Source organism: Pleuronectes platessa, chromosome 3 (genome assembly GCF_947347685.1).
Source record: "Pleuronectes platessa chromosome 3, fPlePla1.1, whole genome shotgun sequence".
NCBI classification, from domain to species: Eukaryota; Metazoa; Chordata; class Actinopteri; order Pleuronectiformes; family Pleuronectidae; genus Pleuronectes; species Pleuronectes platessa.
In genome coordinates, this window is record NC_070628.1 from 30,845,190 (window position 1) to 30,871,787 (window position 26,598).

A 26,598-nucleotide genomic window follows, 5' to 3' on the forward strand; every position below is an offset into this window, starting at 1 on the left:
GCAGCAGATTTAGTCTTTTTGCTAGAAAATGGGAACTCATGATATTAAGCCCTGACTTTTCCTAGCTCTAATTTAATTGTCTGGTGTCATTTTGGATAAGCACAAAAGGTGAATTAAAATATCAAATTTTATTAGAATATATGCAGCCATCCGTATATGTGTTTGAGTATATGTGTTAATATGACAAATATCGGCCTTAAGCTCATCTTTAATTTCAATAGTAGGCTGCATAATTTATATTTAGTAATTCTATAACTGTAACTATTGATTGCTGTTTAGACATAAAATAATATATATGTATTTGTTAGTATATATATACAGGAAAAAGTGTACTGAATCTCTTCTCTTCTGCAGTCATGAAGGCTTCTACCTGTGTGTACACGCATAGCAGGTAAGGATCATATTTCAAAAATGTCTCTGTGTGGGCGTGACCCAACCCAAATGAGAAAAAAAAGACAGAAAACCGTATACCTATTTCCTAATCTAAGGGGCAGTGCATTTGCTTCCCAGATGGACACCTACACCAAAACAGGGAAGGTTTACCTCCAACCATACAAAACTGGCAAAGTGAGTATGGACATACATTTGGCTGTTTTGTCTTCTTGTTTTAGTGAGCACTTTAGAGTGACATATTTGCAGTTGAGTATTCAGTTGTTTTCTTGTATTGCTTCTTAATTATTCTGTGTTTGGATCACAGTAAAATAAAGTCATATGTCTTTACGAGATCATTTACTATACTACAAGCTAATAATACACTATGGCTCTGTGTCTTCTGCACAGTAACTAACAAGTGATATTCAACGACCAGTTTTATTCAACTGTTTGCTAACGGAATGAGACATGAGCCATAGCTTACGATCAATTATGCTTTGTTCTGCACAAATGGGAAACTGGCACAAGAATCCAAAGGAACATGTTGAAACACAACACAGTTTCTACAAAACACATTCCTGTGCAGTACATACAGGTAGTATGCTGTGTGCTGCTGTTCTGCACTGAAGTACACATTTAACTTTAACCTTTAGTTAAGTCTAAGTTATTAGACAAGTTTGAAATACAAAGAGTCCATTCCTAATCATGGTTAACTGCTGAGTAAAACTGACTTTTCCATTCCCTCATGCTGATGCTCCTCTGTACCTGTATATATGGACAACAGAGAAATGATGTCTCTAATGTTTTCCTCTTTTGATCAAATTTGGAAGGTTTGAAACCACTTTCATAAAGACAATGTTTAGCAAGAGCATATTGCAGGTGTGTGGGAATGGAAGGGGGGTGTTATGAAGGAAATGTGGTGAAAAGTATACAAGACTACCATATGTAATGTGTGTCCAACATTTTTGAATTACTGCAAAGTCAGACCGCCCTGAACTGTCCTACCCAGTTTCTGAATACTCTGTCATTACGAATCATTAACCATTCATTTCTTTCTTCACAGAACTGGAAGACAGTGTTGTTGTCTCTGTTTGCCTCCAGCAGTAGAGAAGTGGGTCGACTGGAGATCCAGAATATAGGAGGTACAGCAACCTTACAGTGACTACTTCTACAACTATTTGTCCTGGTGTGATGTTTCACTTTATTGCTAGGTTGGTCTTATATTGGAGGATTTGGCCATACATGGTTATAGTGCAGTGTTGTAATAGACACACAGATGTTTTAACAGAAAGCCTGATACATATTGGGGGATAACTGTTCTGCAATAATTAATTAAACGTGATACCATAAAATGGTGTGCCATTCGGCATTCAATAAATTTGGTTATCAAAATACAATATTAAATATTAATATACAAAATATTAATATTAAATAAAAACTTTAAGTGATTAAAGTTACCTCGGAGCACAACCCTTCAAAGAAAGGGAAAATATAGCCAATTTATGGATTAAGTCTCATAAAAGTATTAACTACCAATTTGGAATTCTGATTAACAATTAAATTAATAACTATAACCAAAATCACCATATAGATAGTTGGCTAAGTTGAAGGATATAGAGTTCTTGACAGTGTAGAGGTCGGCAGAATTCCCACTTATGCAACATTAATGAAGATATGTATTAAACAATCATTTTTTTTTACTGAAAATGATAAAAGTGTAAACACACAAACTAACTAAGTGTACTTACTATACAAGTGTATGTGAGTATACGTGTGTATTTGTGTGTGTGTGTGTGTGCAGTGGCGGATTTAGCAATTTTGGGGCTAAAGGCGAACAAAGGCATGGGGCCCTCCGCATCCGTTGTTCTCCACCTTTTTCAATTCTTATTTATCTAAGAAAGCCAGACTTGTCACTTCTTTACCAACTAATCATATTCATATTGTAACAAATGCATTCATAGTAAAATAATATTATGATGTGTGCATGCTCACGCACACAGAGGTCCTGAGGCCCTGCCCCAACTCACTCGCTCATAGAGACACGCAGTGAGCCCAGAGCTAGTTCACATGAAGCAGCCGGTCAGGGACTTTGTTGAACAGTGGAAACAGTGAAAACACAGAGTTTTTCTGGTCACGTCTGCTCAATTATGAGACCAGAAGCTGCAGTTGGTTTGTACTGAGCTGGAGTTTCTGTTTCTTCCTCCATTGTGACTGCTCTCACTTTAACTAATAAACACTCATAACTAGTTATCAGTTACGGATCAATACATGAATAATTTAGTGTTTATTTGATTCGCTCCAGAGTTTATTAGTGTAGAGTGGCATAAACAACATGGTGGAGAACAGCAGCTTCCGGCTGGTAAACATGACGATGACCTGCACCATCTTCATCAGCACAAAACTTCATGTTTTTTGGTGCTGATTGTCTGAGTCACCTAGAGAAAAACTCTACACAGACATATAAATACAGTATGATAAGTAATACATGTGGCAGGTTAAATCCTTCACAGACTTTTACATGCTAAAAATTATGTATATTACTTCAAAGTTCATTAGATCATAATCGGTTCACTTCAGTTGAGGAAATAGGTGGTGGACATCAGTCTCCGGTTCTCTCTGTTACTATCTATTCTAGTAATGTCACACTATTATTTTTAATAAGTAATGTTAAGTTAAGTTTTCCCTATAACACATTACGACACATCAAAAGGTTTAAGGAGACGTTATGTCACTTTTAACAGCTCCTCTTAAAATGCGGTGTGACGTTTCAGTCGTCATCACAGTAAATCGGTTTATGCAGTATAATAATCTGTAGTTTTTGGTAATATTATCAAACTATTAAAATTCTACATTACGATACTGTACGCAAAAACAAAGTACAGCTCCACCAAATATAATCAGTAGCACCTGCACTTACGTTATTTCTGGAACCATAATCAAATATTGTTGTGACAAAAATTAAATAAGAATTCTCAGATCGAACTGTCTTTTGTGAATTTATTGACGCAGAAATACAACAGAGAATGTAAAAAAACAAAAAACAAGAGTATAGCTAAGAATATAATCGAGAATCCATCAGAATATATCCAAATCTATATTCAGCTGAATATGAAAGAATTCTCAACACCACAATGTGATGCAGAAGTCGGACAAAGAGGAGTTCACTTCTTCTGATATTTATGATACTCTAGTCATACAACTATTCTCAGGAAGAAGGAACACTTTCAACTAGGATTTTTTCGTTAACACAGTCAGTACTGGATCAGAGCCAGGTCTGTCTGTCACCTCAGCCTCTTTGTTCCAAACAAGGTCAAGGAAGGTTCGTGCACAACAGGTAAAGGAAAGTTCATGGAGTAGATAGACTTAACATACAAGACATACCATTACAAAAACACTTGACATTAATACTTAGTTTCAAGTGTAGGATTAATGTTAACATTACTATAATGATAACGTGGGGGAGCTTATTCTCCTATAACACACACATTCACCTTCAGTTTAAAGATTTTATGGCCATAAACTCAAACACTTCTCTCTTACTTGTGTACCGATTCATGTCGGTGTTGTGTTGTTCAATAACTGTAGGGAACAATCATACGCTACGGTTAACGTTGTCTTTAGTGCTGGTATCTTGCCTGGAGGCTAACCCAAGGCTGATTCATTAACTGGCTGATTAGCAGAGCTAAACTAACAAGCCTGGTACAGAGACACCAATACCTGCTCATCACTGATAACGCGTCTTAAAATAGTGTATATTACTTACCACAGAAACTGGAGTACAGATGTCTTTGACATCTGTGTCAGGATTATCAGCCGAGCAACAAACCATATTATTTATCCAATATGTGACAAAAAAACTTCTCCACAGACTCCACCCAATCATTTTCAGTGACTGGGATTAGCCACTTAGCTCATGTGAAGCTTAGCAGACAACAGGCTAGCCAGTGACGAACTAACGGTGATGTCACCAGGGACTTGAAATCTCTTAGAAGCTCGCGTGATTCTTCTTCTTCTTCTTCTTCTTCTTCTTCTTCTTCTTCTTCTTCTTCTTCTTCTTCTTCTTCTTCTTCTTCAGTGGTTTGGGCATTTGTCAAACAACTTTTAGGTGCATTTCTTAGAAAAAATGTGTAAATCTATGGATGTAGTTATGGCTCAGATGGCAGAATTGGCTTAAAGGACTCATTGTATGCCCATTTTACAACAAGTTGATATGGTTCCTTGGGGTCTTAATGAAATTTCTGTAACATACTTTTGTCAAAATACCACAAGGATAATTTAAAACAGCACATTTTTACCTTGTCTAAAACAGCCCTCCTCAGATTGACCTGTTTTTAGTACCCCCCCCCCCCCCCCCCTCTTTCCCCCCCCCCCCCCATCCCCTCCTCCCTCCTTCACGAGATACAATCGCCCAGATTTTTAGCTATCCATTACCTCTGTAGAAATATGGCTACAGGAGACGAAGATACAATCTTGCAAACAAATCGTTTTGAACCAAAGTCAGGTGGGCCAGAGCCTGCCTGCGACAGCCCCAACTCCCTAGTGCAGCTCCTCAGAGGTAGCAGTGGGAGCTGGAGCTGGCGCAGCAGCAGGATCCTTCCACACTGTTGAGTCAACATTTAGAGGTGTCCCGGGGTCTCCGCCTCGACGATCGGCATGTTTATGCTGCCACTTAGATGTCTGAGGGGTAGCAGCAGCGTACTAACGCTAGCTTGCAGCAACTTAGATCAAGATCTACGTGAGGGAAGCTCACTGGGAGCATTGGAGACTTCCCTGCAGTGTAGCCGGGGAAGCGGTGGTGACACGGTGTGATGCAGGGACGTCCAAGGCAGCGGCGGATCTGCTGATGCGATGACATAGCGGCTGGGAACAGCTAACGCTGCCGCCTCGGACAGCCCGGATTGTCCCATGTCACCGTCTCTCCCCCTGTCGCTTTTGCCGCATGTTAACTCGCTGCTTACCTTTAGCCGGGCTGCATTAGCTAGCGTTAGATCGCTGCTGCTACACTGCTACCCCTCAGACATCTAATGGGCCGCATAAACGTTACAATCGTCTAGGTGGAGACCCCCGGGATACTAAACGCTTTCCGCAGGATCCGAGCTTCACCCTAATGCACAGTGTTGGCAGTGTCAGCCCGGGCTCCACCGGCCCGGCTCCGTAGGTGCCGTCTCCCCGGGAAGAGGGCCCCGGGAAGCCGGGGAGCCGGGCCGTCTCTCCCCGGAGCCGGTGAGAAGATGGTGGGGGGTGGTCCAAGGCCGTGTAGCGAGACTATGACGTATATTTTTGGGTCGTAATCCCATTCGACGCTATCTAGTGTATCGTTTCTGACATAGAGGAACCACAACAAATTGCGGGAATTGTATTTTTCCAGAGTTTTTGGGACGGTAGACATGCCATTTACTCAAATTAACGTGTAGAAGCACTACAAAAGTGGAATTTTCATAATATGTCCCCTTTAAACATTTTGCAGTATGAGGTTGAGGTGATCTGGAGATTTATTGTTTTTTTTAGTAGAGCTGTACAGTTCGCTCTCATTGGCTATTGAGTTGTTGTTTTTGTATCCCTGCTACTAGGCCATGAACGTTGGAGATTTAAAGTGCCAGACCTCCATACAATAACAAATGAAGGCACCCTCTGTGTTTATGTGAACTGGTTCTGTATGAAGTATATAAACAATGCAAAGTAGTAAAATGCAGTAAAAAACGTTGGTTTTTAGGTAGAAGATGCTAATCCATTCCTCATGCAAGCCCTGGTTGATTGAAATATTTAATCAGTGCTAGAACATGGAAAGAGGGAAGGAGCAGGCCTCTGGACAGATATGTTTAATGTGTGGAAATTTAAGCAAAGCAGCTTATGTTATAATGCCTCGGCACATGATACTGTAATAATGAAGTAGTGAACAATGTTGACCATGTAATGCTTCTCCTGACCGGCATGATGTCTTCAAATGAGGAGTGCTCCTTATTAGAGATATTGACTACAGCTTGGTTTTTGCCAAGAACAGAAGGCATTCGCGTCTCTAGAGCATAATATGCCATGGGCGGGATTTAGAACATAGTGAGTTGCAACCTGGGAAGGAGGGGGCCAGCGGCTTGTGAGCCACTCACCTTGAAAAAAACTAAACACAGATGAAACATATGCGAATAACTGCAGAGAATCAGAGGGATACACCTTTCCTCTGTATCCAAAACGCCGGCTCTCACCTTTCCTCGAGTGATAATATATGCACATTTGGCAGGAAATGTCATGTCCAATACACAGGATATGAAGGAGCGCCATTAGGGATGACGCGCACTGCTATGTAATGGTACTGAGGAGGAGAGCAGCTGCTGCTTTGTAATGTTTTAACTGCATGTAAGGATTTTAGACATCTCCTTTTTTTGTTATCTGACAGAGGGACACCAAGGAATTTAAAGAGTATAAGCTGGAGAGGGACGCACCTGAGCTAAGGGGAATCTATCAGGAGGTAATCATCCAGCAGACGAGGTCAGCAGGAGCTTCCAGGAACACGCTTCTGTGATAGTTAGAATGCCAACAATTTTACATTTGCTATCCACCAGCTGCATCCACTGTGAAAGTTGTATGAGATGATTTGGAAGCGTTGGTTATGTCTGATTTAGCAAGCCAAGCTCCTTGACCTGCAAGCTCTATTAATTTATTTCGCAATTAGAGTGAGAGACTCTGGTGAATGAGACTATTCCCGCTGCAAAGGGACCAGAGCGTCGAGCAGAGTCGAAATAAATCTCTTTTCTCCTGAATGTGTGGGATCCGGCAGGGGTTCAAGCGCCTGGGACAAACTGACCAGGATGGAGCAAATGTTAAGAAAATGGCATTCAATATATACATGGCATGTAGGTGCGAGGAGGAGACAAAGTGGGGATCAGTTTGAGAATTGAAATGTCACAGAGATGTATGACCTGCTGCAGGAATTACAGGAGAGTTTGAGGGCCTCAGCTATCATTATGAGTAATTATGTGTCTAATTCGGTTCAATTCATGTATGCATTGAATTGCGTTTTGGACCAGGGACTGCATTGTTGTCATCAGAATATTACCTGAAGCTGAAGTAGGTGCAGGAGCGCTGTTGTGTAGACTAAAGATAGAACTGAACCCAAAATCACGACAGCCGACAAACTCAAATGCAAAGAATAAGGTGATTTATTTATCGTAGGTCAAAAAGACAGGCAGGAGGGTTAAAACCAGAATATCAGTCCGAACAGTAAACACATCTGAAGGGACAGGCAAAAAGAGAATCCAAAATCGAAACACGGTCACAATCAGGTCAGGAACTGGCAGGCAAGAATATAGGAACATAACGCTGGATAACTAGGCAGGAACACACTAGACACTCTGGCAGAGTGAATGCAACTAACCGGTATAAATACTAGGGATGAGCGAGTACAGCATTATCTGTATCTGTATCTGTATCTGTTAACCATATGAATTATCTGTATCCGGAGTGGGCGTGGCCTAACCCGGAAGTGGGTGTGATTTAACCCGGAAGTAGGCCGGGTTGTCTTGAAAGCATGCAATTGATAGGGGTTGATCAGAAATTGTTATATTTATTGCTGATTAGAAAACTATTACAGGACAGCATCAGCATTGAGCTTCAGATCAATGATTTTGATCACAATAGCAAACGAACTATTTACAGAAAAAGTTTTGCAACAATGAATACAACACATGCTGTTGCAATTATGAAGTGAAATGTAATATAATATAATATAATATATATAATATATAATGTGTGTGTGTAGCTTAATTTGTAATATTTTTTATACCACTACTACCGAGAAAGTGTCAGACACTCAGTGTGTGAAGTAAAATAAAACTGGTTAGAGCCAACTGACGGTTTAAAAAAAAAAAAAAAACTCCAACGACCGGCAGAGAGAGGGAGAGAGAGAGAGTAGCCAGACGCTAGAGAGTAGTCAGACACTCAATCCGTGAAGTTAAAAAAAAAAACTGTTTAAAAAAAAAAAAAAAAAAAAACTCCGACAGGCAGAGACGCAACGCGAGTCGCTTTCTACCAGCACCACGTCTGAACGAACCCAAGTTTAACAGAACTCTACTGGTTAATAAGTAAGTACAAACTGAAATAAAAACAAACTTCAAGCTTAAGAAACCCTAAACGTTAACGGAAAAGACCCGCGAACCTGAGTGACTGAGAGACAGAGAGCTGTTCTGTGAGTGAGTGAGCAGAGCGGTGTGTGAAGGGGAGGAGCGCTGTGACGCTCTGTGAGGATTTTCATTCAGTCCGAGCACAGATATTGACTCGTATTACTCATGTAATACTCGTGCTCGGCAAAAGTGCTTTATCCGTACCGGATACTCATTTCAGCCGAGTATCCGGCTCATCTCTAATAAATACACAGAGGAACTAATGAAGGAATGGGGAGCAGGTGAGTGTGTGGAGACTCAGGTGAAGGGAATGAGGTAATTAGAGGTTGGAGATTGATTCATAACAATATTCCTGATTCACTGTCTGGCATCTCATTTCAGAAATTCAGACTGCAGCCCTCAGAATTGCATACTCATCCCATACCTTTCCCACCGTTTTCAGCCACAATTTTCACTAGCTTTAACGTTGAAAATCCTTGTTCATGCCTCCCAAGAAGGCATCCTTAACAGCCTCGCCCCAAGCACACTCAGCCTACTTTACCAGCTGGTATTGTTTCAAGTTATTTCACTCCATATATCACCTGCGGGATATACTCCTTATATGTAAGTTATATTAACTCTGCAGTGAACCTCGAATAAGAACATGCCGTTTGTATTTCAATAGAATAAGCCTTATTCATTCGTAATATCTACATTCGAGCAGGTCCGCCCAGTGCCATTTCTGATCACCATATTGCTACAGATGCCGAGAAGGCACAAACTTGTCTGAGGTGGCGTCTCGCGTATGTTAAATGCTTCATCTTTTGGCTTTTTGGTCAGTTGGCAAAGAATGTTTTGGTGCATTAATGCCACCAGCTGGTCTGGAGTGTTGTCTTCTAGACTGAGTGTGCATTTGTTTACTGAAGAAGCTGCATGAACAACCGTGCCCATAAAACAACAAAGAAGAATAACTGGGACCAGTAGGTTGTTATGAAAGATCTTTAGGAAGGTTGGGAAAAAAAGAAAAAATGGAAAATATTAATAAATTGACCATCGTAAATCCAAACAAACGGCACATGCTTCATCTGAGAGGTGATAGTTAAAGTGAGGCGTCATGAAACGGAACAAGATATTATATATATATATATATATATATATATATATATATATATATATATATATATATATATATATATATATATATATATATATATATATATATATATAAAATTGATCAATACATTTAATTTTTAAAGAAAGTAGAAACCTCAGAGAGAGCCACATGTGAGGGATCCCTCTCCCAGGACGGACAGCAGTGCAATAGATGTCACGTGTAATGGAAAATATCAGAAGGATAAGGGTATATGCAGAATTGATTAGAATAAACACTTTGTAGCATAATGGAAGGATGGAGGTGCCATCAGGATCCACTATCAGCTGGGAAGAGAAGCTCCATGTGTCATCTGTCCCCCGACATTTCATACTTATAACAACATAACTAAGAGCAGGTCCAAAGACAAGCCTGGACAGACTCTGACTACAAGTCTATCCTCAAGAAAGGTTTTAAGCAAGGTTTTAAGCCTACTTTTAAACGTACAGAGGGTGTCAGCCTCCTGAAATGAAAGTGGGAGATGATTCCACAGGAGAGGGGCCTCATAGCTACAAGCTCTGGCTCATACTCTACTTTGGGGACGAAAACTAAGCCTGAATTCTGGGAGCGCAGTGTTCTAGTGGGGTTATATGGTACTATGAGCTCTTTAAGGTATGATGGGGCCATACTATTAAGGGCCTTGTAGGTGGGGAGGAGAATTTTAAATGCTATTCTACATTTAACCAGGAGCCAGTGTAGCAAAGCTATTACTGGAGAAATGTGGTCTCTTTTCTTGGTTCTTGTCAGGACACGTGCTGCAGCATTTTGGACATGCTGCAGAGTCTTTAACGACTTACTGCTTGAGCCTGATAAGGAATTACCATTATCAATTCTGGATGTAACAAAGGCTTGGACTAGTTTTTCTGCATTTTTTGAGAAAGGCGATTTCAGATTTTTGGATTTTTCAGAATTTCAGAGGACATTTTGTAGGATTGGAATCTATGATACTGTCACGGATATGGTGAGGACCCAAAAGCAGCACAGGCAGACGAAATACCAGTCGGTAATGACTTTTATTGTTCACTGCAGTCTTTAACAGTTCAAGCAGTGGCAGGGTGAACAGTCTTTGCTCACAGTGATCGTCTGCGTGATCTGAGCAGGAGCGAGCCTGGTGTCGCTGACTGAAGGTAAAGTCCACAGCTGATGAGTTACCTAGCTGGCCGACAGGTCCAGTGGTGAGCTGTGTAGCCACAGAGCAGAGCAGGAACGTAACCCGGAGGGAATAGGCGAAACTCGTGGTCGAAGACAGAAGGCTGAGGTAATATCCAGGGCAGAGACGAGGCAGGCAGGTCGGCAACAGGTGATCAGTCCGGGGAAAGAACGCTGGAAAGTCAGGCATGACACAAGAACAATCTGATACTGAAGCAGAGACAGGAGCAGGCTTAAATGCAGCCAGGGCTGTAACAGGTGTGGAGAGTTGACCTGATGAGGAGGTGTGGCTGACTGGCAGAGTGGAGCAGAGACAGGTGAGTGGAAAAATACTGGCAGACAAGAGATGAGCAGACTGTGACAGATACAAGTTGTGGGTTTAGAACAGGGGTGTCAAGGGCCAGACGGGTTCAACATTTATTGAAAACTTATTGAAAGAACCTTAGTACACATATTGAACCTGGAACTAACAAGGCCTATAAAGTATTGCCGATAAAACAACATTAATTATGAAATAAATGAAATAAAAATAATAAATAATAAATAATACATAAATAAATAAAAATAAAAGGAATAAAATCAGTTTTGTTAATTGCTTATAGCTCTATCTGCAGTTTTTCCATAGTAATTTCAAGTGAAAACATTTTCTACAGGCAAACAACAGCAAATTACTTTTAATAATTTACTTCAAAGACAAATCAAATGTCCTGTGAAATGAAATTGCATTAAAAACTGAAAATGTGTCAAAGCATTGTTTGCTGCTCTGTGATGCTCACTGTTCTGAGCCAGACACTTGGTGTCTCATCTTGGATACAAGTTCATCAATGTCTGGGATCAGGCTCTAAGCTGAGGAAATCCTCAGGATTGAGTGAAGGTGCTCATCAGTAAGACGAGTCTTGTGTGAAGTTTTGTTTATCTTCATCAAAGAGAACAGTTGTTCACACAAGTATGTGCTGCCAAACATAGAGAGCGTTTGAGCAGTCTGGGCAGCTGGAGCATTGTGTCGGGTATGAAACGTGGAAACTCTGCAGCGCCCACAGACTCATATTTTGCCTTCAGTGTTGCACTACATTGGAGCTCAATCAGCTCCATTTGGAGGTTGTATGGTGCTTTTTCCACGTCAGCTGCAAATGGATTACTGAGCAGTTCAAACCTGCCTTTTTGGGCTTCAAAACTGGCAAATCGCTTTGTGAAGTTAACACCAAGAATGCCATGTAACACACTACAAACTTTCTTATGGGCTGGCCATACCTGCAACACAAGACAACAGCTCTTGGTCTCATATAAAAATGGCAAGTGAAAGCAGAGACGCAGACACAGCGACTTCATCCAATGCACCTTATTATTATCTGAGGGATTTTTACACACTGTCTGATAAAGATTCTGACAGTAAAGGCAAGGGGTAATGATAGATACAGTTTTCTTTAAAAAACAAGTTTACAGGGGACATATTATGAAAATTCCACTTTTGTAGTGCTTCTTTACGTTCATTTGGGTATCTGGCATGTCTCCCAACCCAAAACGGCTGGAAAAAAACAACTCACGCGGCTTGTTGTGGTTCCTCTATGTCAGAAACGATATGCTTGAGTGCGTCGAATGGGATTATGACCAATAAGTACGTCACTGTCGAAACCATGCAGCATCATTCAACACTGTTGAGTCAACGTTTAGAGGTGTCCCGGGGTCTCCACCTCGACGACTGGCATGTTTATGCGGCCACTTAGATGTCTGACGGGATTCAGCTAACGTCGCCGCCTCGGACAGCCCAGATCGCACCGTGTCACCGCAGCTCCCCCCGTCGCTTTTGCCGCGTGTTAACTCGCTGCTTACCTTGAGCTGGCTAACAAAATATTCCTGTAACATACAGTATTCATATATGTATTATTCAGTGGTGTCTCTGAGGTTTTACAGTCAGTAACTGACTTGCACTACACACCTAATGTTACAGCAACATTACTCAGTGAGATGTAAAGAGCTGTGGTATAAAAACACAATGTTGTATTGCTCTTGACCATGTAGTAATATTATAAAAAAACAAACCTGTAGCCTCAGTCTGGTCCCAGTGGTTAATTTTCTCCTCCACCTCACTGCTGCAGCTCCAGGACCTCCCCCTTTTCTCTCAACTCGGTACAGCAGTCAGCTTTTTCAGTGTGTAAACGGAAGGCACGCATCTCCTGCTAACGCCGTCTCCCTGTTATCATGCTAAACGACTGTTTGCTAACCTTAGCATTTTTAGCCCACATTAGCATTCAGCTACCAAACGTCAGTAATAAAGCACTACCACAGCGTGGTAACATATTTTCTACATGTAAACTATCAACTACTATTTAAATACGAAATACATAGGTGACATTAGTAAATATATTGATCTATATACTGCTCACTGGAGAGAAGACAGCTCAGTGAGGTCGACTGGTATTTTGACGCATGAGGCCATCGTAGCACTCCTCACACTCAGGAATGGATTGGGGAGTGATGAGCGCTCAGTTTGAGACGATGTTGCCTGCCCTTTACACACTGAACCTTAAACCCTGAAGGTACTGAGTAGGGATGAGCGAGTACAGCATTATCTGTATCTGTATCTGTATCTGTTAACCATATGAATTATCTGTATCCGTATCCGTACTCGGAGTGGGCAGGGCCTAACCCGGAAGTGGGTGTGATTTAACCCGGACGTGGGTTGGATTTAACCCGGAAGTAGGCCGGGTTGTCTTGAAACGGGCGGCGGTTTAACCAGTATGTTATTTTAAGCATGCAATTGATATGGGTTGATCAGAAAAATTGTTATATTTATTGCTGATTAGAAAACTATTACAGGACAGCATCAGCATTGAGCTTCAGATCAATGATTTTGATCACAATAGCAAACGAACTATTTACAGAACAAGTTTTGCAACAATGAATACAACACATGCTGTTGCAATTATGAAGTGAAATGCAATAACAAGTGTTTTCATACTCAACATAACTTTCTTATTTTTTTTAACTTTATTTCCACGCCAGGTGTGTGTGTAGCTTAATTTGTAATATTTTTTATACCACTACTACCTAGAAAGTGTCAGACACTCAGTGCGTGAAGTAAAATAAAACTGGCTAGAGCCAACTGACGGTTTAAAAAAAAAAAAAAACTACAACGACCGGGAGAGAGAGAGAGAGAGAGAGAGAGAGAGAGAGAGGCTAGAGAGTAGTCAGACACTAAATGCGTGAAGTAAAAGAAAAAAAAAAAAAATCTCCGACAGGCAGAGACGCAACGCGAGTCGCTTTCTACCAGCACCACGTCTGAACGAACCCACGTTTAACAGAACTCTACTGGTTAATAAGTAAGTACAAACTGAAATAAAAACAAACTTCAAGCTGAAGAAACCCTAAACGTTAACGGAAAAGACCCGCGAACCTGAGTGACTGAGAGACAGAGAGCTGTTCTGTGAGTGAGTGAGAAGAGCGGTGTGTGAAGGGGAGGAGCGCTGTGACGCTGTGTGAGGATTTTCATTCAGTCCGAGCACAGATATTGACTCGTATTACTCGTATAATACTCGTGCTCGGCAAAAGTGCTTTATCCGTACCGGATACTCGTTTCAGCCGACTATCCGGCTCATCTCTAGTACTGAGCCTGTGGTAATCACGAGAATATCGTTTCTACATCCGTAACAACCTCAACGATATCCATCAAGCCCAAGGTCAACTCAACTCAATTTATATCTCCCCCTTAGGTGGTCCAACATCAGCTGGCGGAAATGTGCCTGAGACGGAGCCCCCACACTGAGTATCTATCTTCCCAGTCCTCAGCATATACTCACAGACAAGCCCAACAGTGCCTTTTTTCATCCATCTTCGTCCTTGTCCTAAACATCCATTAATCCATCCACAAAATCTAATACAGCCTGAATTTCCATTAAAAGATTCAAGGGAGGGTTTGTGTATTCTTGAATGATATTTTCTCTCTTGGAAATAAGGTTGCAACTGTCATGGCTCAGGCTGTTCCTCTAGTGGTTCCCCCTTTTCTCCCTGCTTCCCTCCTGTTCACCTCCTCCCTTGTGTTGCATGTGAGTATGTGTGTGATTGCGACAGTCCTGACCCCTAGCGCGAGTCCAACACCTGGTCCCAATAAACTCATCAACAGCCCTACAAGAACCCCGGTTTTTTCTCCAGTCATCGCCAGATTGTTCCTTCACCTCAATGGTACAAAATCTCGGCCGATCTAAAGTTGTCTTCTAGTGGAAACTATTACTTATGTAACTCGTAAATCCTCTTAATGTTTTTTTCTATTTTTGCCTCAGGATTGCCAGAGTCAACCAGCCTGCCTTATCTCCAGCTCACTAGGTCACAGGCTCACCTCAGCCAGCACCAAGCTTGTTACCTTCCTGCCTCTGCGCTTTATTAAATTTTTTTTTGCTCAATCACAAACCAATCCATCTCTGTGTCTGATTTTGGGTCCAGATCAAAAACAAACTCTCTCAGTTACAAAGGAATCAATCTGATTGCTTTCGTTAAGTCTGGATGGGTTTGTAGTTGAACCTGGCTGACCTGTCTCTGTGTGTCTGTCATTTATCCCCCAGGTGGTGGTGCAGAAGTGAATCATGGCACTGCAGTCAGGATACACCACCAGCCTCCGGGGAAAAAAAAGCTGAAGGTGGTTCAACTGTCCAAGCTGATCAGTGTTGTCAGACTGCCTTCAAACGCTGAGGCCTGCCCGATGGTGAGTTTATAATCTTTACATATTTATAGACGGTTTATAATCTTTCCATGTAGCAATAATGGTTCAAATAAATACTACAAGATACTATTTTTGCTGCTTGCAGGAGAACATGTCAGCATTTTGTGTGGAAACACAGGACAGAACATTGGTGTTTGCTGCACTCAAAGACGACTGTGTGGACTGGGTAAAAAAACTGTGTCACAGCATGTTTAAGGTGAGATGAATTTTTGTCAAATTGTGACAATTGTCTTAAACCTTACTTATTCTAGAAAAAACCTGGAAAAAATAATGCAGCATACCCATTTTGTTGCTGTGGATTACAAAATAAATTAAATGATATAATTAAACATTATACATTTTACTCTGCCAGACTGGTTATTATAATGATAATAATAAGAGTGATAATTAGGGCCCGAGCACTGACAGTGGGATGCTCTATTGAAATTGTAATGATTATTATTATTATTATTATTATTCAGGCAAATGAATTTGCTTTTTGAGGGCTTTAACATGCTCAAATTCTTACAAAAATTAGCGGACAGTTAGAAAGTGGTGAAAATGTACGTATTCTGGAGGAATTTTCAATGGGCGTCGCAAAATGTCTCAATGGTGCACCCCGAGACCCCCGGAACGTGTTCACATTGACCGATCTTCACAAAAATAGAATACACAGGTGTATCATGACCAGACAAACAAAAAAGTCTCTAGGGGTAATTGGAAAAACGCAACAGGAAGCCTGCTATTTTGCATTTAGTGGCCATTTTGGCCATATTCCACATTTTTACTTTGATATACCAGGGCTCTCATCAGATCAACTTCAAATTGAGATCAGTGTCATCACGACAAGATGCAGATAAAAAGTTATTAAAAGATCGATTTTTCGTCACACAGTGTGACCGTGGCGTGGCGTCAAAGTTTGATTACACGCCATTAAAACATGATGTGCTGGACCATGAATCCTTTGATGCTGAGCCGCAAACAAACAACTCCACTCCTGCAGTGACAGTGTTCAAAGATCAAAGGAATCTTTATGCTTTGCAAAGGTGACGTCTCTCTCTCTCTCTCTCTCAGAATTGGACATTCCCTAAAACCGTGTAAACATTGAGGTACGGCGAAGGTTCATCCTTTGCCAAAGGAGACGATGTTGTCGTAACTCCAGTGTGCATTATCCTATCACCACCAAACTTCTGTATCATGATCAGAGTCCAAGCCTGAACAGCTCTAAGTGTCAATATTTCCTCAGTCATTAATTATTCTTTTCAGGCAAAACGATGCAACACTTCAAAAATGCATGTGCTCGGGCCTGCTCAGTGCTGCGCTGCAGTCCAATTTTTTTATGAAATTGTATTTATTTTAATATTTATATGATATCTCTCAGGGAGTAGGTCCCTCAGGCTCAAATCAGCATCATTTGGAGGAGAACCAGATATATGCCTCATCAGATGAAGGTAAATCTTGTACTTCATTCGTTTTCATCTCTTTTTTTCCCCACCATTTGATTAACTGTATGAAGCTAAATTCATGGCAAAACAAACTAAACAAGTTTTACAAACTCCCTACAATTCACTTGCAAACACAATGTGGTTTGCAAAAACAAAACCCTAGTCAGAAACAAAAGTATTTTTTTTCGGAAACACAAAACGCATCCAACAAACAAGTACAATGCATATTTTCAACAAATAATGCTTCAGAAACAGAATATAAAAGCATAGAAAAATTTTACTATTTTTCTAACAAGTACAGAATATGCTCTCTGGGCTGTTTCAAAATGTACTGTAAACATCTGATCAAGGGCAAACTCCAAATTTAGAGGTGGGTGGTTTGACTACGGAGAGATAAACAACAGCTGGTTTTACTGCAGTGTTGACTCATGCACTCATTTGATGATAATAATAACAAACATTTTTATAGCGCCTTTCATGGGACCAAAGGACAGTTTACATATTTGAGGGAAAAGGACATATTAAGCTGACAAAACAACACAAGGACAGATAGCATCAGACCAGGTAACATATTTAGTGTTTTTAGCTTACACTGCAAGAAAGCCATCATTCTCTCGTCCATAATGACTAATCGGGGTTGCATTCAATTGGGTTCAATCTCTTGACTCTTGACTTCCTGGTGCCTCATAGCACCACCTGATGTGGCATGGAGGGTGAGATACTCAGGACATTTTTGAGAAAATTTACACAATGGTGAAAAATCATGACAAAAGTCATGTGGTATTTTTTTTTTTACTTTTGGGATTAGTTTTTTGGGACTTTGCGGAAGACTATTTGTTGCTGAAGATTATATATCAGAAATATTTAGTGTATTTGTTTGTCAGGTGTATTTTGTATTTGCGAAACAAAATGCATTAGTTTGTTAATGGTCGTTTGTATTAGCAAAGTGAATCGTAGGGAATACGTAAAACATGTTTTGTTTGTTTATTAAGTTTTTGCGCTCAATAACTTTCTGTGTTGTCGTTATTTTAGCATTTCTCAGAAAATGTGTGTACTTTTATTTAATTGTTTTTTCACAGCACTTAACAGAGGTGTGTTTTGTCTGAAGGGCTAGAGACTGGTTTGTCTCTTGAGTCACTCCTGCTAACAATTATCAATTAATGGAATTATGCAAATGCATCACATTGCACATACAGAGGACAGAAACCAAGCCCCATCATAAAAACATGGCTCAATAATGCCACTTGTGATTTACGTAGAGGCAAAAACTTGCAAAGAAATTGTGCAATGTTAATGTCTTATAACCAAAAAAATATTCTTTATTCCTGAAGGATCATTTTTAAAAATGAAAACTTATTTTATGTCCATAGTGATTACAGAGAATATTCTCTTGCTTTGCAGAATTCTGGGTTATAGTTCAGAGGACGGATGCAGCAACAAGTTGTGGTCTACAGGGGTTTGCCTGGCTGCAGGTGGGACAGGAGGCACTTCAGCTGAGAGAAACACAGAGAAAGAAACTTGTCATGGAGTGGCCTTATGAACTGCTGAGAAGATATGGAAAAGATAAGGTATAATAAAAAATCATATCTCCATTTACTGTTCACAATGAGCCGGAGTGTTTAATTGTACTTCTTTTTTAAGTGCTGCTGGTCAGAACATGCGTTGTGTTCTTCTTTGTTTTCTCCCACCAGCTGACTTTAACCATTGAAGCAGGGAGACGCTGTGACTCTGGTCCTGGAACATTCACATTCGAGACACCTCAGGCTGAGAATATATTTTTCCTGATCCAGAGCACCATCAACCGAAAGACTTTAGCTATTACAACAGGTAGCCAAAATCAAGAGGGGAAGAAATTTATCGCAACATATAAACAGACCAATTGCCCTATCCCCAAAATACCTGATATGATCGGTATGGCTATTGTGGAGAGGGACCTGAGGACAGAGGAGGGGAAATGTGGAGCTCCAGAAGAGAGTGCTTGTATTCAAGGAGAACTGGTTTCACAATCAGAATGTGGATCAGCACAGCCAGCTCCTATCACCCTCATGTCTCTGCCATTGGTTCCCACAAATGACAGCCTCTTTGGAGGTCATCAACGTTGCCAATCAGACCCTGTATATGCTGACCCAGCAGAATGCATTCAGTCTGTATCAAAACTACAACTGTCCTTGGCTCTGTATGTGGACCCTGCAGTTGTTCTTCCACTCAAACCCCCCACTTCAAGAGCAACTGTTGCTCCCCTTCCTGGCTCCTCAATGTCACATACTTGCTTTGACATGGATTACCCAGATTCAGTCTACTCAGAGGTTTATGACAGAGTTGCTCCAGTCCAAATTAAACATCTCATCACCCAGAGCAGAGAAAAAACTAAGTGTTTTACAGATGATGACCCCATTTATACTGAGCCTGTGAATGAGAAGGAGAAGATCTTCCATAATACTGAAAACACACATGACCCATTTGCCCACCTGTATGCTCAAGTATGCAAGTCAACTTGTCCCTCAACATCCTCTAACACCACCCCTCCCTGCTCTGCTCCCTCTTATTCTGTTACTGGCAACACATCAGAAACATATGACATGGACCTGGCACTTGATGATGTCATAATTTAGGTAATCATTTTCCAGTGGTGGGAAGTAACAGTACAGTACTTAAGTAGATTTTTCAAATATCTGTACTTTACTTGAGTATTTATTTTGCTGACGACTTTTTACTTTTACTCGATACATTTGAACACAAATGTCGGTACTTTCTACTTCTTATATTCTCAAAACTGGCTCGTAACCTGAGCAGCAGAAGTTGGCACAACGCGCGCCTTTATGCACGGCTAACCTCTATCTCACTCATTCGCCTGCCCACTGCCTCGGGAGATGCGCAGGCTCGGCGGTGTTTGCCGTCGGGGGGCAGCGCAAGACCCTAAGCATCCGGAGGTTGGTCGGGCTGCCTTGGTCGACCGGGGTCGAGAAGGCCATCCCGGTAATGATCCCTCTGCAGGTTCCCCTTCAGAAACTTTGTCACGAGTTTTACTTCCTTTAGATCAGTGGTTCTCAAATGGGGGTACTTGAAGGTACTCCAGGGGGGTACGTGAGATTTTTTTTAAATATATTTCAAATTAGCATCCATTCAAAAATCCTTTAAAATTTGTTATTTAATTAATATTCAATAAAATATAAGTTTAAGTTCATGAACTGAATTTTATATTCAGTAGGCTATTCAATTTCATTAACCTAAAAACCCAGAGTCTCCCCCACACGCCACCTCTCTTCACCTGTCATCACTGCAGTGCCGCCTTGAAAACTCTGGAGTTTGGGTTGAAGCGAAGCAGCAATGCCGCTGAAACACGGAGGGACAATTGCCAAAGAAGGGGAGACCAGAGCCAGCTAAATTCCGTCAGTATTCACAAGAAGGTCGAGACTTTAACTGATGTTTTCAGGTTTATTTGAAACTTCCCTAAACCACACCGTGAGAGCTTGTGCCTCTTTGGAGGGGCGCTAAATCACACTTTTCCGTTGTGAAGTTACAAATTCATAACAGGAACTCTGCGTCTCTACCGGAACACTTTCAAAATAAAAGCATTTGATAAAAAAACGGAAATGAAATTGTCTGACCTTAAAGCGAGCAAATATTTCACAATAAAAATAACAGAAAGATACTTCAACAATATTAACAATTACATAGTTTGGGTAATTAACACGTCGTGTTTTTTCTATGGGGAGACATTAGCCACAGTGACATTAAGGCAACACATCTTCAGCGGTATCTCCAGACAAAACATGAAAGTCATGTTGGTAAACCACCTGAGGTTTTTTTAAAAGGAAGTTTCTGAATTCAGGTCATCTCAAGAAACGATGCGAAAAGCCTCCCCGAAGCAAACAGAAACAAGCTACCTGTCACTTATCAGGAAAAACTCCTGGAAGTGTCATCTGACCGTGGCCTCCAGATGAAGTTTGCCACATCCACACTCACAAAGTTTTGGGTGTGTGTGAAGCAGGAGCACCCACACCTGGGACGGAAAGCTTTGTAGCAGCTACTACCCTTTGCCTCCACACATTTATGTGAGGTCTCCTTCTCTGCAATGAGTGTGATCAAAAAAAAGCAAAGAAACAGACTGTGCAATGAGAAGAGCTTGATCACAGCAGTTGCTTCCCTGCCACCAAGACTGACAAAGATCCTCAGTGAAGCATAAGCACAAGTTTCTCACTAAAATGTAAATGCAAAAGCACCCACTCAGCTCAATGCAACAATGTAATCTTAAGTGCTATCAGTTTGTAAATTTAAGATGTTTAAGAAGTGTCTATAATAAAGTTCATGAGTTCAGTTTGAGAACATCTTTATTATGATCCAAAAAAAGGTCACTTTAAGTTGATAAATATTTTAATGTGCACAAATCTTTATTTATAATTGAGATAATTATTTATTTTAAGTCTTTAGTTATTTTCATATCATTTTATTTCCAAATAGATCAAGAGAGAGAGAAGTTGTCTAGTTACTAGGTTTATTAAAATCAGACACTAATGGCACAGCACTGTGTATTGCATCTTTCTTTCAACCAAAAATGCTTTGCGCTGGTTAGGAGGTACCTGGCTGAATTTTTTTTTCAAAGGGGGTACATCACTGAAAAAAGGTTGAGAACCACTGCTCTAGATGATCAAGTTTGATTGTCCTCTCGGCACTCCGCCTGGGACGTGACCAAATCTGGCAGGGCCGATCCGAGGACCTTACCAAACCATCCAATGGGTAGTAGCGATGTGTGTACAAAGGGCAGGGACTTAATCAACACAAGCACATTCCCCATCCATTTATTACCTTTGGAATAATACAGGGGCTCATGCAGGAAATAAGTTCAGTTCAGTCTTTCTTATTCTGTGTGAAATTTGGCCTGCAACTAAACTAGACTGTGTCCAGTGATTTGTATCTTCTGTGTAGGGCAGAGTGGGGTAATGTGGGGCATTTTTTACATTTGCTCCCCTCGAGGCGATAAAATATACACATTTCCCATTAATTCAGGATGTTTTATAGCAATGGAAAAGATCAGCATGTCTTCAGGACAGAGGGCAGTGAAAATATGATTGTTTTTAAAAAAGTGGTCTTGTGTCTCACTTTACCCCGGTTGTAATAGTTACAATCCTGACAGCTAGATTGACAACCACACATTCCAAAACTAATATCGGACTAGTAACAGAATCATGGGGATTGGTCAATTAAGCACATTTATGATTATTATGATTCATGTGATCTCTTGCACACCCTAGCTTACCTGCACATTCTTTCTCTGTCCAATTGGCACGGACAGGGATATTGTTTTTCTCTGCGTATTCAAATGCCAGTTCACTTAATATAACACTTACATATGTTTAAGACTAAACTTAACTTATGCTTCATGGTGCACAGCATTTGTCCCACTTTACCCCACAGCCACCGTTTTAGAAAAAACAACATCTCTTAGCAATTCAGGCTAATCTTCAGCTAGCATCAATCACATGGTTTTATATGTTGGAAGTTCACCAACATGTGTGATATAAGTTTTTCTACCTGATTCAATTTGTTTTGACACAACAGTTGATTAAGTTCAAAGCAAGAAAATTTACTTTTACATGCAAAAAACATGCTTTCCACAGCACCAGCACCAAATTCTCCTTCATGGCGAGGGGGGGATGGGAGGGGCTTGAACACATAATGGTCAAATGACCACTAATGTGTTCCGTTGCCTAGATACAGGGGGTGTCTCACATTACCCGATGTCCCACTTTACCCCGCTCTCCCCTACTAGCACTGTCCAGGTTGTTAACAAAAGAGGAAAACTATAATATTTTGTGTGCCTAGAACTTGTTTGAGTTATCATGAGGGGCATTGTGTATCATTCCTGCTACTGATAAGAAAGTGAAAGGTTCATGTTTAGTGAAATTTACAGAATTTTTGTAGTGTTTATACTGTGGTCTATTAGTGTTCTGAGGCACTTGTATATTCTGTTGTGTTGGTTCTTTGTTTTCCCTAGAAGTTCAGATAGACTAGTCCATTACTATTTGAACCTCAGCATCTGTTATAATTGAACAGTTGAAATAAATCCTGAAGAGAAAAATGTTGGGTTGTTTTGTGTCTGTATATACCTACTATAAAAAGCACCTAAGTGAATGCATTTAAAATGTTGGTACTTGTACTTTTACTTTTGATACTTAAGTACATTTCAACACCAGATCCTTTTGATACATAAGAACATTTAATATGAGCTACTTTAAAGGGGACATATAATGGAAATTCCACTTTTGTAGTGCTTCTACACGTTCATTTGGGTATCTGGCATGTCTACCGACCCAAAAACTCCCGCGATGTGTTGTGGTTCCTCTATGTAAGAAACTATACGATAGAGTGCGTCGAATGGGAATACGACCAGAATTGACGTCACAGTCGGTCTACATGGCATAGCCCCCCCCCCCCCCCCCCGCGGAGGCGGAGATCTGGTGGAGGAGGAGACCTGGTTACGTTACGAGCCACAGCACCCTCCTCAGCTCGAGGCGGCGGGTGTTAGCTGGGAAGCTAGCCGAGGGGGGACGCTAACCAGCCGGTGAGCTGGGTGAGAGGCGGAGATCTGGCCGAGAAGCAGAGCCTGCGGTCGGGATAAGTCACATGCCAAAGCTCCCTCCTCAGCTTGGGCTCGTTAGGGGAGGTCGGGTTGCTGGACCCCTGTCTGCGACTCGCTTCTGGTGGACCTGTCGGTGTTTGTTTACGGTTGGCAGCAGCCGCCTGACTGATCTCCCCACGGACAGGGGAGCATTGACAGTGCGTGTCTCGTGTCGCAGTGAGTGTCTTCAACTAGAAAAGCTGTTGTTTTGTTTCGGTAATTGACGGTGACATGTAAGCTAGGTGGCGTTAGCCTCATAGCAATCAGTGCCGGCCGGCGGCAGCGGCAGCCGGCTGGATCCCGGCTGTACAAGGGCGGCTCACTGCGAGGCTGGCGATGGTCCCGCTGACTTCACACACCTGAGAGCCGGACACGTCTCACCGGCTTAGGGTTCCCCACGTCTGCAGGGTATGTCTCATTTTCATCATTGATCATTAGCGATCTGTGACAAATATCCAGCCTGTGTGTCCCCTGTGTGTGTCCCGCTACGGTTAGCAGCAGGGAGCTAACGCTAGTTGGCTGTTAGTTTGTGTTTAAAGTTGCTTCAAATGGCTGCTTGTGCACGTTTTTACAGCAGTATTGCATGTGGAACCCCGGCCGGGAGGCTAACCCGAGTCATTGCTTCTGTGTGTGTCCCCGGTTGAAACAGCAGGTATAACTTAAAACAGCTGTTTGTGGAGCTTTGTTAGAAAATAGCACCGGGACGTGTTCCAGGACCCCGGTCTCCGGCTGCAGCCGACAGCCTCTCCTGTGATGCCTGGGCGGCGAAGCGGAGGAGGAGGAGAGGGGGAGAGAGCTGCGCCTTATAACTTTTGTGGCCCGTACAGATTTTCTCCACACACCCCGAGCTGCATGAACTGGTGCCGGTCACCAGCAGCTTGTTGCCGACTCCGTCGCTCGCTTTAAAATAGACTCATACCCGGGGTTTTAAGTGCATTTCGCCGCAAAAGTTGCAGCAGTGTTCAAAGCTGTAGCCCCTCCACGATCCCTTTGTCTGTGTGTGTGTGTGTGTGTGTGTGTTCGTGTCTGTGTGTATGTTCATCGATGAAAACTATTTCATGTTCCCTATGTGGTAGGAGGTCGGGATATCCGAGTTACCCTGCATGCAGCACAGCGATGTTGTTAGCAGCTGAACGAAGCAGCCCGGAGCTAAGCCTCCGCTGCTCGGCTTCATGTCCGCACACGGACCGTCAGTTCACCCAGACCCCTCACCCAGACCCGGGTCTGGGTGAGGGGTTCCGGGAGTGAGGGCGTGACAACAACCGGACTGAGACGTCGAGAACCGTCAAATCGAACTAGCTCTCAGCGGCTAGCTGGTCTCTCATCGGGGCAGCGCATATTTTAAGTGTAGATATGTGTGTATACACACATATCTAATGCATGTATTTAAATAATGTACATCTTTATCAGAAGATGTAGTAGTTTGAAAATTGTAGCTTCAATGAAGAAACACAACAAACGGATACAGTAATATATGTGTAGGACAGTGACTTAAAATGATTTTAACAACATTAAATATGCTAAGGGGAGATTTAAGACGTGAAACTGGATGTGTGTGTGTGTGTGTGTGTGTGTGTGCGCTCAGAATATATGCCCTGTATGAAGAAATATACACATACAATTATATAGTGTATACACACATATCTAATGCATGTATTTAAATAATGTACATCTTTATCAGAAGGTGTAGTAGTTTGAAAATTGTAGCTTCAATGAAGAAACACAACAAACAGATACAGAAATATATGTGTAGGACAGTGACTTAAAATGATTTTAACAACCTTAAATATGCTAAGGGTAGATTTAAGACGTGAAACGAGGTGTGTTTGCGTGTGTGTGTCTGTGTGTGTGTGTATGCGCTCAGAATATATGCCCTGTATGAAGAAATATACACATACAACTATAGTGTATACACACATATCTAATGCATGTATTTAAATAATGTACATCTTTATCAGAAGGTGTAGTATTTAGAAAATTGTAGCTTCAATGAAGAAACACAACAAACAGATACAGAAATGTATGTGTAGGACAGTGACTTAAAAAAATATTTTAACAACCTTAAATATGCTAAGGGCAGATTTAAGATGTGTGTGTGTCTGTGTCTGTGTTTGTGTGTGTGTGTGTGTGTCGGGGGCGGGGCAGTGAGAAGGGGGATGGGTTGTTGGTGAAGGGGGGGGGGGGGGGGTCGGGGCACTCAAAACAGGTCAACCTGAGGAAGGCTGTTTTAGACAGGGTAAAAAGGGTGTTGTTTTAAATTATCCTTGTGGTTTTTTGACCAAAAAATGTTACAGACATTTCATTAAGACCCCAAGGAGCCATATCAACTGTGATGAAATGGGCATAATATGTCCCATTTAAAAAAAAAAAAAAAAAAAAAAACTTCATCTCATTTGATCATCAAAATGATTTCACATGAATGGTTGATACTATTACTGTATGTTATTAAGACAAAATGTTAAAAGTTGCAAAATCTCTTAACCCTTATCATGAAGAATAATGGATTTTGGAAAAGAATGGTAAGCATGAGTCCATTTGTGTCAATTTTTATGCTCTCAGGGAAGTAGTATGGGTATAGTACATGTCTGACAGGCTATTTTGAGTGTGAACATGCTTGTCTTTATAGATATTGTGGCATAACAAGAGGGCATGTGATAGAGGGGCATTATGTTCCTCACCCTGGGAGTGGCTACCACGCCACAAGATGGCTGCCGGGAGGACTGCATCTCCCAGAAGGCACTACTGGGGGAGGTGCCAAAGCCTCAGCCCTCATTAAAGCTGGAGCTCAGGTGTGGGAGCGAGAGGAGAGCACAAAGGAGTGGAGACAAACACGAAGCGGCCGGCAGGAGACGTGGAAGAAAATACTTTGGGAAGGATCCACGTGAGAGGCAAGTTTATGGAGGATATATTAACCGTTTCATGAACTTTTATGTTTTGCTTCCGGGGAGACTTTTGTTTACTAAATAAACCGGACCCTTCGTTTGAAACCCTTTTTTGACTACTCTGTACCTCTGTGACACACTGCGCTACACCTTGCTTGGTGGTTAAACCTCTGGAGATACCACAATATTTGGAGT

At 41.5% G+C, this 26,598-nt stretch overlaps 1 protein-coding gene across 1 annotated transcript; it reads left to right on the forward strand.

Moving 5' to 3' along the window:
- Positions 1 to 454: 454 nt before the first annotated feature.
- Positions 455 to 22,983, forward strand: LOC128437195 (docking protein 1). Its single transcript, XM_053419250.1, has 7 exons — positions 455 to 567; positions 1,436 to 1,514; positions 15,321 to 15,460; positions 15,564 to 15,674; positions 16,839 to 16,908; positions 18,304 to 18,470; positions 18,594 to 22,983. Exons 1-7 carry the CDS (start codon positions 511 to 513, stop codon positions 19,512 to 19,514), a joined length of 1,545 nt encoding a protein of 514 aa, XP_053275225.1. The 5' UTR covers positions 455 to 510; the 3' UTR covers positions 19,515 to 22,983.
- Positions 22,984 to 26,598: the final 3,615 nt, after the last annotated feature.